This window comes from Muscardinus avellanarius, assembly GCF_963383645.1.
Source record: "Muscardinus avellanarius genome assembly, chromosome: 13".
NCBI classification, from domain to species: Eukaryota; Metazoa; Chordata; class Mammalia; order Rodentia; family Gliridae; genus Muscardinus; species Muscardinus avellanarius.
Window position 1 is genome coordinate 19,815,521 of NC_137799.1, and position 12,983 is coordinate 19,828,503.

At 41.3% G+C, this 12,983-nt stretch overlaps 1 protein-coding gene across 1 annotated transcript in view; it reads right to left on the minus strand.

The window, feature by feature from the left end:
* The window catches only part of PAPPA (pappalysin 1), a gene marked incomplete at both ends in the record, with an annotated part of 247,503 nt that overhangs the window by 91,115 nt on the left and 143,405 nt on the right, over nucleotides 1-12,983 (minus strand). The window contains one exon of the mRNA XM_080709626.1: nucleotides 6,561-6,754. Within this exon, the coding sequence (XP_080565752.1) occupies nucleotides 6,561-6,754 (194 nt within the window). The remainder of the gene's footprint in view (nucleotides 1-6,560; nucleotides 6,755-12,983) is intronic.

Below are 12,983 nucleotides of genomic sequence, written 5' to 3' on the forward strand. Positions count from 1 at the left end.
CAATGCTTCTGTGAAGCTGATGGCACACAGAGCAGGCCGGGGCAGAGAGACAGCCCTTACAATAATGACCTCAGCATTGGTGGTGAGTTTAAGATTTTTCCCTTTTCTTCTTTGCAAATAAGTATCTAAATATCATTGGGGAATTTCTTGGTAACTCAAACTTTCCAAGTCAGGTTGCTTTAATATAGTACGAGAATCCAGATACAAGGAAAGAAAACTCTCAGAAGAAATAGTGTTGTAGGTGAGATGACTCACCTCTCTGAGACTCAGTTTCTTCAAGAGAAGGAGAGAAGAGTGAGACTTTCTAACACAGTTGTGAATATATAAGAAACATCCTTCAGAAGAGCATAGGGAACTGGGGTGTGGTAGCATATGTCTATAATCCCAGGAGAGATTTACAGGGGTGGTTAAGATAGGAGGATTTCAGTTTGGGGGGCAGCCTCAGCAACTTAGTGAAGCCCTCAGAAATTCAGTAAAACCCTGTTTCAAAATAAAAATAAAAGAAAATAGAGCTGGGAAAAAGTCCCAGCTTTTAGGTAGGATGCTCCTGAGTTCAATTCCCAGTATCGCAAAAAGAAACAAAAATGACACAGAGTCTGACATACAGGAGATAATCAATAGACGGTAAATAGATGCCATTCTTTTTCTTTCAGTGAACATCTGACCATGTTGGTCCCCTGCTTAAAACCTCAGAGACACTCTTGGTAGCTCTCAGGATAGAGTTTAGATTCCCAGGATCTGCAGATTCCCTGAGAACCTTTCCTGGCTCATCTTGTCTTTCACTTTATTTCTTACTGGCTTTCTACTTTTCTTTTTTTTTTTTTCTTTTTTGCATATACCATTCTCTGTCTCTTTCTAGCTTTCTCCTTCATCCCTAATGTGTTTGGCCTATACTTCCTGGCCTGTACCCCTACTTGTCCTTCTAGGAGTAGTTCAGCAGTCACTTCCATGGGAAACATCTCCCTGCCTTCCTGTGGGCTCCTGTGTTGCAGCACTTTCTACACTGCATCCCAAGTGAACATGCAAAGCTGTCTTATATTGGGGTAGAGGGAGCACCGTGAGTGCCTAGCCCCTTGCTCTGGAGATGAGGATGAAGAAGACACAGACTGAAAAGCCCTGCCTTCCTAGCACAGACGTGGTGGCCATCAGGAATGTGCACATCTCGTGACTCTTTTACTGGCATTTTAAAGTCTCCTGTGTACAGCACATGGCTTGTGACAAAACCATAAATTGAGTAAAGTTTCTTCTTCAATCTACAATTATCATATTTGTGCGTTCTTTTTTCCCTCTCTCTCTCTCTATTTCTCTCTTCCACACTCCAACAATAATTAGGCATACATTCCAAAATCAAAGAAATCTGTTTTACATGCAGGGGTTGGAAGTCAAAAATGCTTCCTATATTTTTTCTATATTTCCATATGTTGTACATATTTCAGAAGACTCTGGCGAGGGCAATGCTCAGCCTAAAAGAATGTGTGCCAAAAGTTGAAGATTTTGGCAGTGGGGCAAAATCTGTGGGGTAGTATTAGGAGTATAAGAGAGGAGCAGCTCCCACTTCCTTGGTGGTATACAAGAAGACACAAATGACACCAGCTCTTCCAGCTCTTCTCAGACCTTGGTCTTTGAAAACAGCCTTGTCTGGTACCTGGGCTCTCCTGCTAGTAGTAAAGTGGCCAGAGTCTGTCCCTTGCGGGGGTGAGTCCCAGAGAAATTCCTCCACTCTCTGAGCCATAGTGTCCCAATCTGTAGAGTGACAACATCCATTCCTATTTTTGTAGTAGTTCAGTAAGATTCAAAGAATTTGGTGCAAATCCCAGAGGAACTTGGTACATGCTATTTTTACAATTGGTCCAGTACTGTCTGAACACGGGCAGAGGACTTTTCCATCCAACATGCTGGCTTCTGTCCCTGTTGGCTGAGTAAGCTGATAGCAGTATTTTTTCTTCCTTAAGGGCCTCCCTCTGGATCTCATGCTCTTGGACCTTAGGCTACTATTTCTGGCTGGGTGCTTGCCTCTGAAATAGAATGTTGTTTGTCTGAAATAGTAAGCTGTCTGAGGGCAGCCAAGGGACTAACTAGGATATTCTCAAAGTTTCTCATAGTACTTGCTATGCTGATATGCAGCAGTTTTGCTGGTGCTACTATGATTAACTCAGTGAAATGTTGACTGAGCTTCTCTACTACAGGGGCCACTGTGGCCAGCACTGGAGAAAAGGGATGAGGAGGAGGCTAATAGAAATAAGGCATGTGCCCTACCCAGGAAGTGCAAAAATCCTGTACTAAGAATATTTTCTTCATCCTTGATCTGCATCAGGTAGATGTTATCATTCCCATCTTCCAGAGGAGGACACCCACATTCCAGAAAAGTATCTTACTCAATGATTTTTTATGAATGAATAGAAGTCAAAAAAGCAAAGCCAGATTCCTATGATTTCTACCTGACCTCATTATCACCCATGATGCCTCCCTGACACTTCCAAGTGTAAGACTCAGATATAATTCCATATGATCAAATGAATCACTTAACTGATATAAATTGTTATAGTAGAGAATTAATTACAAAGAAAGAAGTACCTAGGTCTCACTTGTCTTCTACGGCAGGAATTTTCCATAGAGTCTGTAGCTCAGTCTTGGTGTCTCATGGTGAGGAATTTACTACATACTCCAGTCCATTGTGCACAGGTCTCATTCTTAGAAAAATATTCTTTACTTTGGCTCTCAAATGACTACCCTGAAAATGGTTAGTCTAAGTCTTACCCTTGAGTGAAGTTCTGTAATCCCTAGGACAGTGCTGTAAATCCCAGCTAGTGTTAATATTTCCATCTCCTTCTCAGGTCATTGCAAAGGAGGGAGGTGCCTATTTGGAGAGCAGGAGACAGGCCTTGGTAGAAATGTTAGAGGTGAGAGTAGGGGGAAAGAATACCTCCCTTGCATCCTGTCAGCCTCGGGTGTAAAGAATTAGAGAAATGTGAGACAGAAAGGCAAAATAAGTACAAGACAAGATCTTCGCAAGCACTTCAACCAAGCCCTTTCTACAGTTCCCAGAAGAAAGATAACTTGATTTTTTCAGTTCATTACCATTTTTGTTCCGTCTCAAGTCTCAAGAACTTCTTGATTCCAGCTGGGCCAGGAAGGTGCGTGGCCAAGACATCCAAAGAATGTGTCCTATTATAGGATGCTCAGACCACTTTGCACCACCAGGAAGTTTTGATACTTCTGATAACATTTGTTCAGAGTTAGCTTTACTCTAACCAAATTTGGGAATCTTGTTGGAGCAGAATGGACAAGAGAGACTGGAAACCATTAGAAGTGGCAGGCTTATACACAATCAAAACTGAAATTTTAATCGGAATTCTAGATCTAGACACAAAGAGTATTGCTTATTCGCGGTGGTTAACAAAAAGCATGTGGATTTACTGTGAAAAGGCTGTACTTCTGGATGGAGTTCTCACCCCTGATGGAATTTTATTATACCCCTTTGGGTTATTTCATAGGTTATAGCACAGGGGTAGACACATACATCTAGCAAACACCTGCACTTATTATTCTTACAACATCAGAGAACAGCAGAGAGTGGGACAAATGGAATTGCAAAGAAGAAATTGGAATGGTTGTGGTCATCCATCATTCCCACGTTAAAGGAGTTGCCTTGAGAACACCATGGGATCCTGCAATGGGGTCATTTTAGCAGGGAGTGAGAGCAGCCTGGCTCAAAGATGACATTGATTATTGCTATTTTGCTTCAGAACAAATCCAGCATCTCAGTGGGGCTGCACAGTGATACCCACCAAGATCTGTCCATCTAGGAGTTTGCCTGTTTCCCAGAAAGGTTCACCAGGAATCCAGTGACTTCCAACTTTCAGATGTGACGTCCTGTTCCTTAGCTAAGCTTACATTCTCCATTTGTGGGCTGTGTGACTTACTGGTGAAACCACTGTGCTTCCCAGTTTCTCCAAGGTAGAGAGTCACTCTTACCTTGAAGAACGACAAGGGGTTGGGTATGAGGTATGTGTAAGTCTCCAGCACAGTGGCTGGAAAGCCCCCAGAATTACTGCTTCTTTCCTCCATTCTCCTGTATCTGCTTTGTTCATTTTCTGGACCCAAGTCCCTATGGTGCCTATATCTGTATAAATTTATATGTGTGTGTTGTACATGTGCATGCATATGTGTGTATGTATGTGCAAGAAAGAGAAAGAGAGAGTATGATTATCTTGTAAGAAAGCAAGGGGCACATGGTATGTCTTTCTACCTTATTCTTAAGCCTAATCCCCTAAGAACATCTTCCTCTCATATATCAACATATTCACTAAGACCCTGACAGGGTGAAAATTAACTAGCAGTTTCCTCTAATCACTGGACAAGGTAATAAAGGGCACAGTCAAACTTCTTCTTCCCCTCCCTGCTGTAGGGAGGGAGCTATTTCCACTTCAGGAGGAGACTTAAGCCTGAATTATGCCAGCTCTGGTATCTCTGTGTGATTGCATGTGTGTATGTATGTACATGTGTGCATCATGGTGGGGGAGGGTGTGTGAATGACTTCTAGGAGTTTATTTTTATATGAAGAATTCCGGAGACATTGTTCTGTTCCCCCCAGGCCTGGCACCCAGCCTGCACACAGATCCCCTCCCCTGACCCTTTATTCTCCAGTGAGCTGATCTCATTAGGGCAAATTTAGTTATTGCCCAAGTCTCCTTGTAACAAAGATTATGTCCAAGCCCAGAGTAATGGAACCTAGTCGATTTCATTAAAATAAAATTGGCTACAATGAATAATTCAATAGGATGATTTTGTTTCCTTGTCTCCTCTTTGTAGATCGAAGAGCTAGTATTTATAATGATTTTTTTAATTGGATTTTTGTTTAGGAAGAGATAATCACCCGTAATTCCTGACAGCCCTCTCCTTACGAGATCAGAACAATTGCCCCATGAAGCCTCTTTTCAAAGGCTAAGGCTGGAAAATTCTTTCTTTCCTTTGCTCACATTAGTGGCAATAACCTTTGGGTGATTTTTAAGCACAGCTACTACCTTGACTCTTGTTCATGTCAGGTTCTGAACGGAATCATAATCTTTTACTTGAGTTATGCTTTTTCAACATTTCTGGGAACTGGGTGGGTGCTGGTGTTGAATTTGGAATTCCTGTGCATTCTGTGTGATAGAGGGGTGATGCCAGCACATCTCTCAGTGTTCTTTGTTCATTCACATGTGGCACTGTGTGTGTGTGTGTGTGTGTGTGTGTGTGTGTGCATGTGCACACACATGTGTGTACACCTCCAGTTAAGAAAACAGATATTTCCAGAGTACCTTGCCTTATCTGGATCCTGTGTTTTAAGACAAATGTACAAAGATGAAGAAAATTTGAACTATTCTTAAAGCACTGATAGCTTAATAGGGGAGAAAGATCCTTGGAGTTCAATGTGATAGGACAGATGCAACCACAGAAATGAGTTCAACAAGAAGAGAGGACAATCTCTCTCCTTCCTTCCTTCCTCCCTCCTCCCTCAGGTTAGTACTATACATGAGAGGCCTCTCAGAAATGATAGGTTCCCAGTTCTTTCCACTCTTTTCAGAGCATTCAGAAATAAATACAGATATGTAAATAAGCAAATTGTCCATCTACTAATGTAAACATAAGAAAAATATGAAGAAATGAGCAGATACATGAAAAAACACTAATAAATGAGGAGGTCCTATTTTGTACTTTACTCTATGAATTTTCTCTGGGTCCCAGAAAAAGGTCATATTTCTCTTTCATCTAGAAGCCCAGCCTACCCCCACTGAACCTGATCCAAGGAAGCAAACCCCAAAGAAAGATGTCTGGGAATCATGGTACATCTGGAAGACCAAGAGGCAGGCAGGCTCAGAAATGGCCACTGTGCTGGGCAGTCAGAAGCACCTAGTTGTGACTGTGGGAAGTTGAGTCTTGGAAGAAGGCAGGTGCTTGCTCAGCAGGATAATTGGAAAGGGGGCTCTGGGGACAGCACAGCGATCCCTAGAATCATACATGCTCTGGTGGCTCCAAAACACTTGTTCCCTCAACTAAGATGCCAGTCCCTGGAGGAGAACTGTGTGACATAAATACTACAGCAGGGGACTGAGGAACGAATCCTAGCTTCTTAGAATTGGAAATGTCCCTGGAGATCATTAAGCTCTCTGTTTTAAGAAGGTAAAAAGTGACTAGAGAGACTGAAAGTTTGGTCGAAGGTTGTACAGCAAATTCATGGTAGAGTCACTATTAATTCAAGAAGGGCATATCTTGCTTCAGGAAACACATATATTGATTCACGAAACACATATCTTGATCTAAAAGGCAGTTCTTTCCAAAATATAAATTCTAGGCAGGGAGGTAGAAGGATAGTCACTACGGCTATTATGTTGCTATTTCCTCCCCTGGACCACTGCATGTCTAATCCGATACAAGTGGTACTCAACAGGCATTAGCATTATATTTGGCTAAAGACAGGCCCCTGTGACCCCATCCAGTGATGCTGTATTTGATGTGGGCACCTTGAGAGACAGAGAGAGATTCAGAACATCTGCAGGCACACATGGCTGGGATCTTACCTGGGATGCTGCTGGCTGTCCAATGATGACCCAGCCTGGACACTGCTGATCTTGATGGGACACTGAAGCATTGGATGCCCATTGATCCAGGAATCCCTGAGGCGTGTAGACACCACAGTCTTTGATGCTAGTTTTCTGTTCAAACTCTTCACATACCCCATCCCCATCATGGAAATAGCACCGGCTAGGTTCATCTGCAAGAGATGGACATAGTTGGGGAGAATAGGTAAATATTTCTTCTTTGGCATCAGTTATCATCATCAGCCGTGGGATTAGACCACCAAAACCATCAACCCCATGAAGCTTATCATTGTTAGTCACAATGGATCACTCTTGAGCCTTAAGAAAGAAAGAGTAAATTCTGTTATATGGAACAGCATGGATGAACTTGCAGGACATAACACTAAGTAAAATAAGCCAAACACAGAAGGACAAATGTTGCATGATCCCATGTATATGGAGTATCTAAAGTAGCATAATCCACAGAAGCAGAAAGTGGAATGGGTGTTGCCAGGTTCTGGAGGGAGAGCAAGGAGAGCAGGCGCTCTTGGGTAGGAAGTTTCAATTAGACTAGATTAAAAATTCTACAGACCTGCAAAACAGCTTTGTGCTTATAATTAACAACATTATAATACACGTTAAAAATAGGTGAAAAAGCCAGGTGTGGTGGCGCACACTTTTAATCCCAGCATTCGGGGGCTGAGACCTGAGGATCGCGGTGCGTGGACAGCCTCAGCTACTTAGTGAGGTCCTCTGCAACTCCTTGAAACCTGGTTTCAAAATAAAGACTAAAAAATAGGGCAGGGGGTGTAGCTCGGAGATAGAATGCCCCTGGGTTCCATCCCCAGACCTGCAAAAAAAAAAAAAAAAAGTGAAAAAGGCAGAGTTCACGCCTTTGCCACATGCGCAAAAAGTCCACAAACACCTCTGCCTTCATTATCTCCAAGTGAGCTTCACAACAACCTCATGGGGAAAGAAGTCGTATTTTAATTACTCTTTCAATCTTTTAGATGAGGAAACCGTGATTCCGCATATCTTTCATAACTTGCTTGAGTTCACGCAGTGTATCTATGCCAAAACAGAGATCCCACCTCGGGCTCTCATTTTTCCGAGTTATGGATATAGTATCTGATACCACTGAGCTTCGTAGTTGCAAACTGGATTTTATTTAACTCTAAAGAGGATTTCAGTTTTGCATAAAAAATGAACTGGCATCCATCCAAGTTCTAAAACTAAATTGGTCTGTTATGTTCGACAAATTTCTTTTCCTCTCCAGACTCAGTCATCGGAACAGAGAAAGGGGTTACAGTCCTGGGAATCCAAGAGCTCTTTCTGTCTAATCCTTCTCAAAGCTCGTTGGACACCTTAGGAGTTTGTTTCATTGAAAGATCAAGCAAATTCTCAAACTCCCATGTAATTCAAACTGCAGCAAGGGTTCCTACTTGGCATGGTTTAAAATTGCCACTGGCTACAGTGATTCTCACTTAGCTGCAAGGACAAGGTTCACAGAAGTGCATAACTGGCTGCAAGCTGCCTTCTAAGCAGGTATGAACTATGTCTGTTTCCTGGAATTCCAATATTGAGCAATTCAATGCAAAACTTAGATGTGACCACCTGAAAGACTTCATTCACCCTGCTACCATTTAACAACTCCAGTGTCAACTCTTCTGCCCTTTTCCAAAGATTTCTAGGTGAAGCTAAATACTCCCTCCTGCGTGAGTGCTTATTTTATAGAGGTCTTCAGCTTAATGGGCTGTCATCAGGTCTATATGCTGTGCATCCTTTGAAAGATCCTGAACCCTGTGAAAGATCATCCCTATATGGTGTCCTCTGGTTACATACTCAGAGAGCTATGGCAGTGCTATTAAAAGCTATGCTCAGGCAATAGGCAAATACCTTGAGAAAATCTGAATATCCCAGGCAAGTCAGAATATATGATCACCCTAAGGGTATTGCTTTATCTGGATCACCCTTCTCATATTTACTCCAACATAATGAAGTGAAGCTCTGAAGAGGGCACTGAATTAAAAGTCAAAGATCTGGGTTTGCTTTCAGTCCCTTGTATCAGCTCTGTCACTTTACATAACTAGCTTCGCTTCTCCTTGTCTGGCTCCCTCTCTATGATGTGGACAGGATGGTCCCAGCCAGGACAACCACTCAGTATAACCATAGAACTAGCCAGGAAGTGAACATAAATGTGCTTTGTACATGTGAAAATAATCATCAAGAGGAAAAAAATGCTCTTCTTCCAAAGGTTCAATTTGTTCCTAAGCAAATGAATTAAATCAACTCATGAAATCAGTACTCACTTGAAACATGTTCAAGCAACATTCCCCTAACTAGAAAGAGCTTAGGTCAAGGAGAAATAAGACTTGAATTTCTATGATGCTGACTATCTGAAAAAGGAGTCATTGAATTCAGGGGCAGCAAAATGTTGAGCCCTTTCCAAACTCCCAAATCCCTTGTTTATTTCTGCAAACAGTTTACATAGTGAAATACCATTAGAAGAGCCAAAGTAAATCAATCCATTATAATTCAATTATTTGAGGAAGGGTTGTAGCCAGATGACAACTGCAGTGTCCAGTAGCATGCCTGGCATCACAAGCATGGGATGAATATGGGTCCAGAACTTCTCGGGAGCTCTGGCTTCTGAGTGACCATGACCAACTTAGGTATAATAAAACCTAGGTCCATCACTGATCATAAACCCAGACTTTACTCTCTAAACACCAATAAAGAAGACTGCAAAGGTTGTGAATTCAGGTAAACTGGGTTCAAATTCTACCTCTGCTACACATAAGCTGTGTGAGACATAAAAAAACCCTCAACCTCAATCTCTTTGAACTTTACTTAACTTTCCACATACATAGGAGGAGAAAGAAAGAGAATAGGAAAAGGGAGGAAGAGATGATATTTATACATGTTGTAACAGTGATTTTGTGAGATGACATGTGCAATGTCATCCTCTTTATCCATTTTATCTACTGGAAAATTGAGAGCAGGAAGAGGTATGGTGTCTTCTTCTAGATCAGACAGACTTGGTATATAATACCTAGTGTTAGGGACCAGAATTTTATAACTAGCAGAAGTTTTCTTTATACACAGTATCTACAGGGTTGAAAACACAACCTCTTAAGGATAATATCATGAGTTGAGCTGGGTGTAGTGACACACACTTGTAATTTTAGTACTTGGGAGGCTGAGACAGGAGGATTAGAGGTTTGAAGCTAGCTTGTTTCAAAAAAGAAAAGAAAGAGGTCTGAGCATGAAATGAAAATGGCCCTGAGTTCAATACTTAGCACGAAAAAAAAAATCACGGGGTTCCCATGACTTTTGATATCATTTTCTCTTCTTCCAAGATAAAGACAAATAGTATGAGATTAAAGGTAAATTTTCTCCAAAATGGCTTAAATAATGTCCTTAGCAAAGAGGCCTCTTAGAGTGCCAAGAAGTGGGACTAGATGTGAATTCTCATGAAGGTTAATTCTTCCTGATTATTTTGAAGACCAAGTTAAATCTGACTGCTTGGTATCACACACACACACACACACACACACACACACACACACACACACACACATACACACACACAAAAAAAAAGAATAGAAGGAGATAGACAAGGACATACAGGTAAGAAGGTGTGTAGGTAGGTAAATGAAAAGATAATAGAAATAGAGTCAAAACAGAGAGGAAAAGATAGCATTACAAAGAGAAAGAGAAGCTGGCATGGTGGTGCATGCTTCTAACTGTTGGGAAGCTGAGACAGGAGGATCTAGGTTCTCAGCCAGCTTCAGCTACTTAGTGAGGCCCTCTGCAAGATAATGAGACCCTGTTTCAAAATAAAGAATAAAAATTGGGCTGGGGATATAGCCCAGGGGTAGAATGTCCCTGGGCTCAACTCAATCCCATCATGAGAGAGAGAGAGAGAGAGAGAGAGAGAGAGAGAGAGAGAGAGAGAGAGAGAGAAGAGAAGAGAAGAGAAGAGAAGAGAAGAGAAGGGAAGGGAAGGGAAGGGAAGGGAAGGGAAGGGAAGGGAAGGGAAGGGAAGGGAAGGGAAGGGAAGGGAAGGGAAGGGAAGAGAAGAGAAGAGAAGAGAAGAGGAGAGAAGAGAAAGGAAAGAGAGAGGAGATAGGAGAGAGAAGAGAGGAGAGAGGGAGGGGATATGTCTGATTTCTTCTCCAAGATTCTGCTGACAAAGCTATTGTGCATCTTTTTTTTTAAATTAATATCTTTGGACTCTGCTATTCTGTTTCTCTTGCTACTAGTGTCCCCAGGGCCTTTCAGCTCCATCTGCCAGTCTTCGTCTGGGGAATTCTCTCTCCCTCTCTATTCCCTCTGCCCCAAGCACTGAAGAGAACAGGGTAAGGAATGGAATACAAATGTGCTGCCAGGAAAAACAAGGACAGCATCAACAAAACAATAAAACAAAACTGGTCTTCTTGTTCTCATTACATCAATTGACTTGTGCTCCTTGAATGCTTTATGCTCTGTGCGGAGCAGGTTGTAGTGAGGAGTTGGCAGTCAATACCAAGGTCAAATGGTCACTCTGTCTTCTGTGCATGTACAGTGGGGTGGTATTGATAGCATATTCCATTGGGAGGGGTACTGTGAAGGCTATACACACACACACACCTGAAAAACCTAACAGACCTTCAACAAATATTTGTTGAATGAATTATTAAACTTTAGCACCCCTGATGCATACCTTTATATGAAAAGATAGTATAGTCTCTGCACCCCTTGAAAACTCTGTTCAGACTTTGTTGGCTTGCACTGGGAAGTATAGTCTTTGCCTTTCCTTTACCTTAGCATAAGGGAATTCCTCATTTCAGATCCATCCCCTTACATGTGGCGACACATTTAGAAATCTGCTCTACCCAGCTAGGATACTTGATGCATATGGGTGGCATTAACAAAGTCTGTCTTCCCCAGCTGAGTTTTCAAATGCCAGACACTTTTTTTTCCCCCTCTGGGAAGAGATGAACTCAGCTTAAGAAGTTTCCTTAAGGCAGGTGGATATTCTGCAAGTGGACAGACATAGCTGATGCAACTACTTTGTTCACTAAATTTTCAATTTTAATCTGCTAGAATCATTCTTAAAGACATAAGGTCATTTTTGATGATGATGCTGGGGTGAGGTAGGAGGTGAGGGAAATATCTTAACCAGAGATTCTCATTTTCTCTATCCAGCCCAAGACTCAAGGAATCCTCAAGGACAGAAAAGATCAAAGAGGGTGCATGGACTATTTTCAATATAAATGTCAAAAAACAAGTAAACAAGCCAAAAAGAAAAACAACAATGAAAAATAATATATTTGCTTACATACTGGAGTTATTTAAACACAATTAGGAGACAATAATTAACTTAGATTGGTGAGAAACTTTGGTAATTTATGGAATCTTCAGATGAATGAAAAAAGAATTAGATGAAGAGCTCATAGCTGGAAAAAGAAGGAGGAATTTAAATTACTCAGGTTCTCTCAGGACCAAATCTTAGGTATGGTTTCTACAAGGAAACTTGCCCTCACACTAACTGTGACCAGTTAAGAACCTTGAGCAGCCAGTCATAGTTACAGGGCACTGAAAAGCTAATAAAAGCCAATGTGTTCTTCAAAGGAGGCCTAGGATTATGAGCATTATTTGGGGAAGTGGGGAGGAGGACAGTTTAGGCATTTTGGGTTTAAGTCTTCTCCCTAAAATTAAAATTTCATCATGCACTTTCTTTGTATATCATCCTCTGATCCTAACTGCTTATCGGAGAAGACAATTTTCCTTAGTTTGACATAAAAGTTCCTCCCTAAACTTTCTTCTTCTTGCAGTTTTTCAAATCAGCAATTCCATTCCATTCCTCCATGATTTCAAAAGGAATCATGGAGAAATGGGATCATGTCTTCCTCTGCCTGGAATTTATTTTCCATTTTATCACTTTGTTAATTCCTACTACTTCTTCAAGGTTTAGCTCTTACCTACTTTGGCAGGTATTCCCTGTCCTTCAGCTTGTTTCTCTGACTCCCCTTCTACTATGAGTAGGAATTCTTCCTCTGTGTTCTCACAATTTCAAGGTTTCTTCATCACAGGCTCTTTATTGTGGGTCAGTCCCCCTGGATCTCTGGGAACAAAATTTCTGAGTCCTACCTACTGTTTCAATTCATAGCATAGTACCTATAGTGTAAATATACAAATACCCAATGGATGTATGAATGAATGGATGATAAATGAAAGTTAACAAATACTTTATACTTTGTTCCATTTATTGTACAATATGCATAGTCAAAAACTATCCAAGTGCTCACACATTTTTGGTAATGTAATTACTGGCCACAACATGATAGTATTGTAAACCATATTTCATGAAAATAAGAGGCACATTCTTAAGTAGAATGAAATATGTTGTCTGAAAGACTTACTAGCTTCACCTCAAAA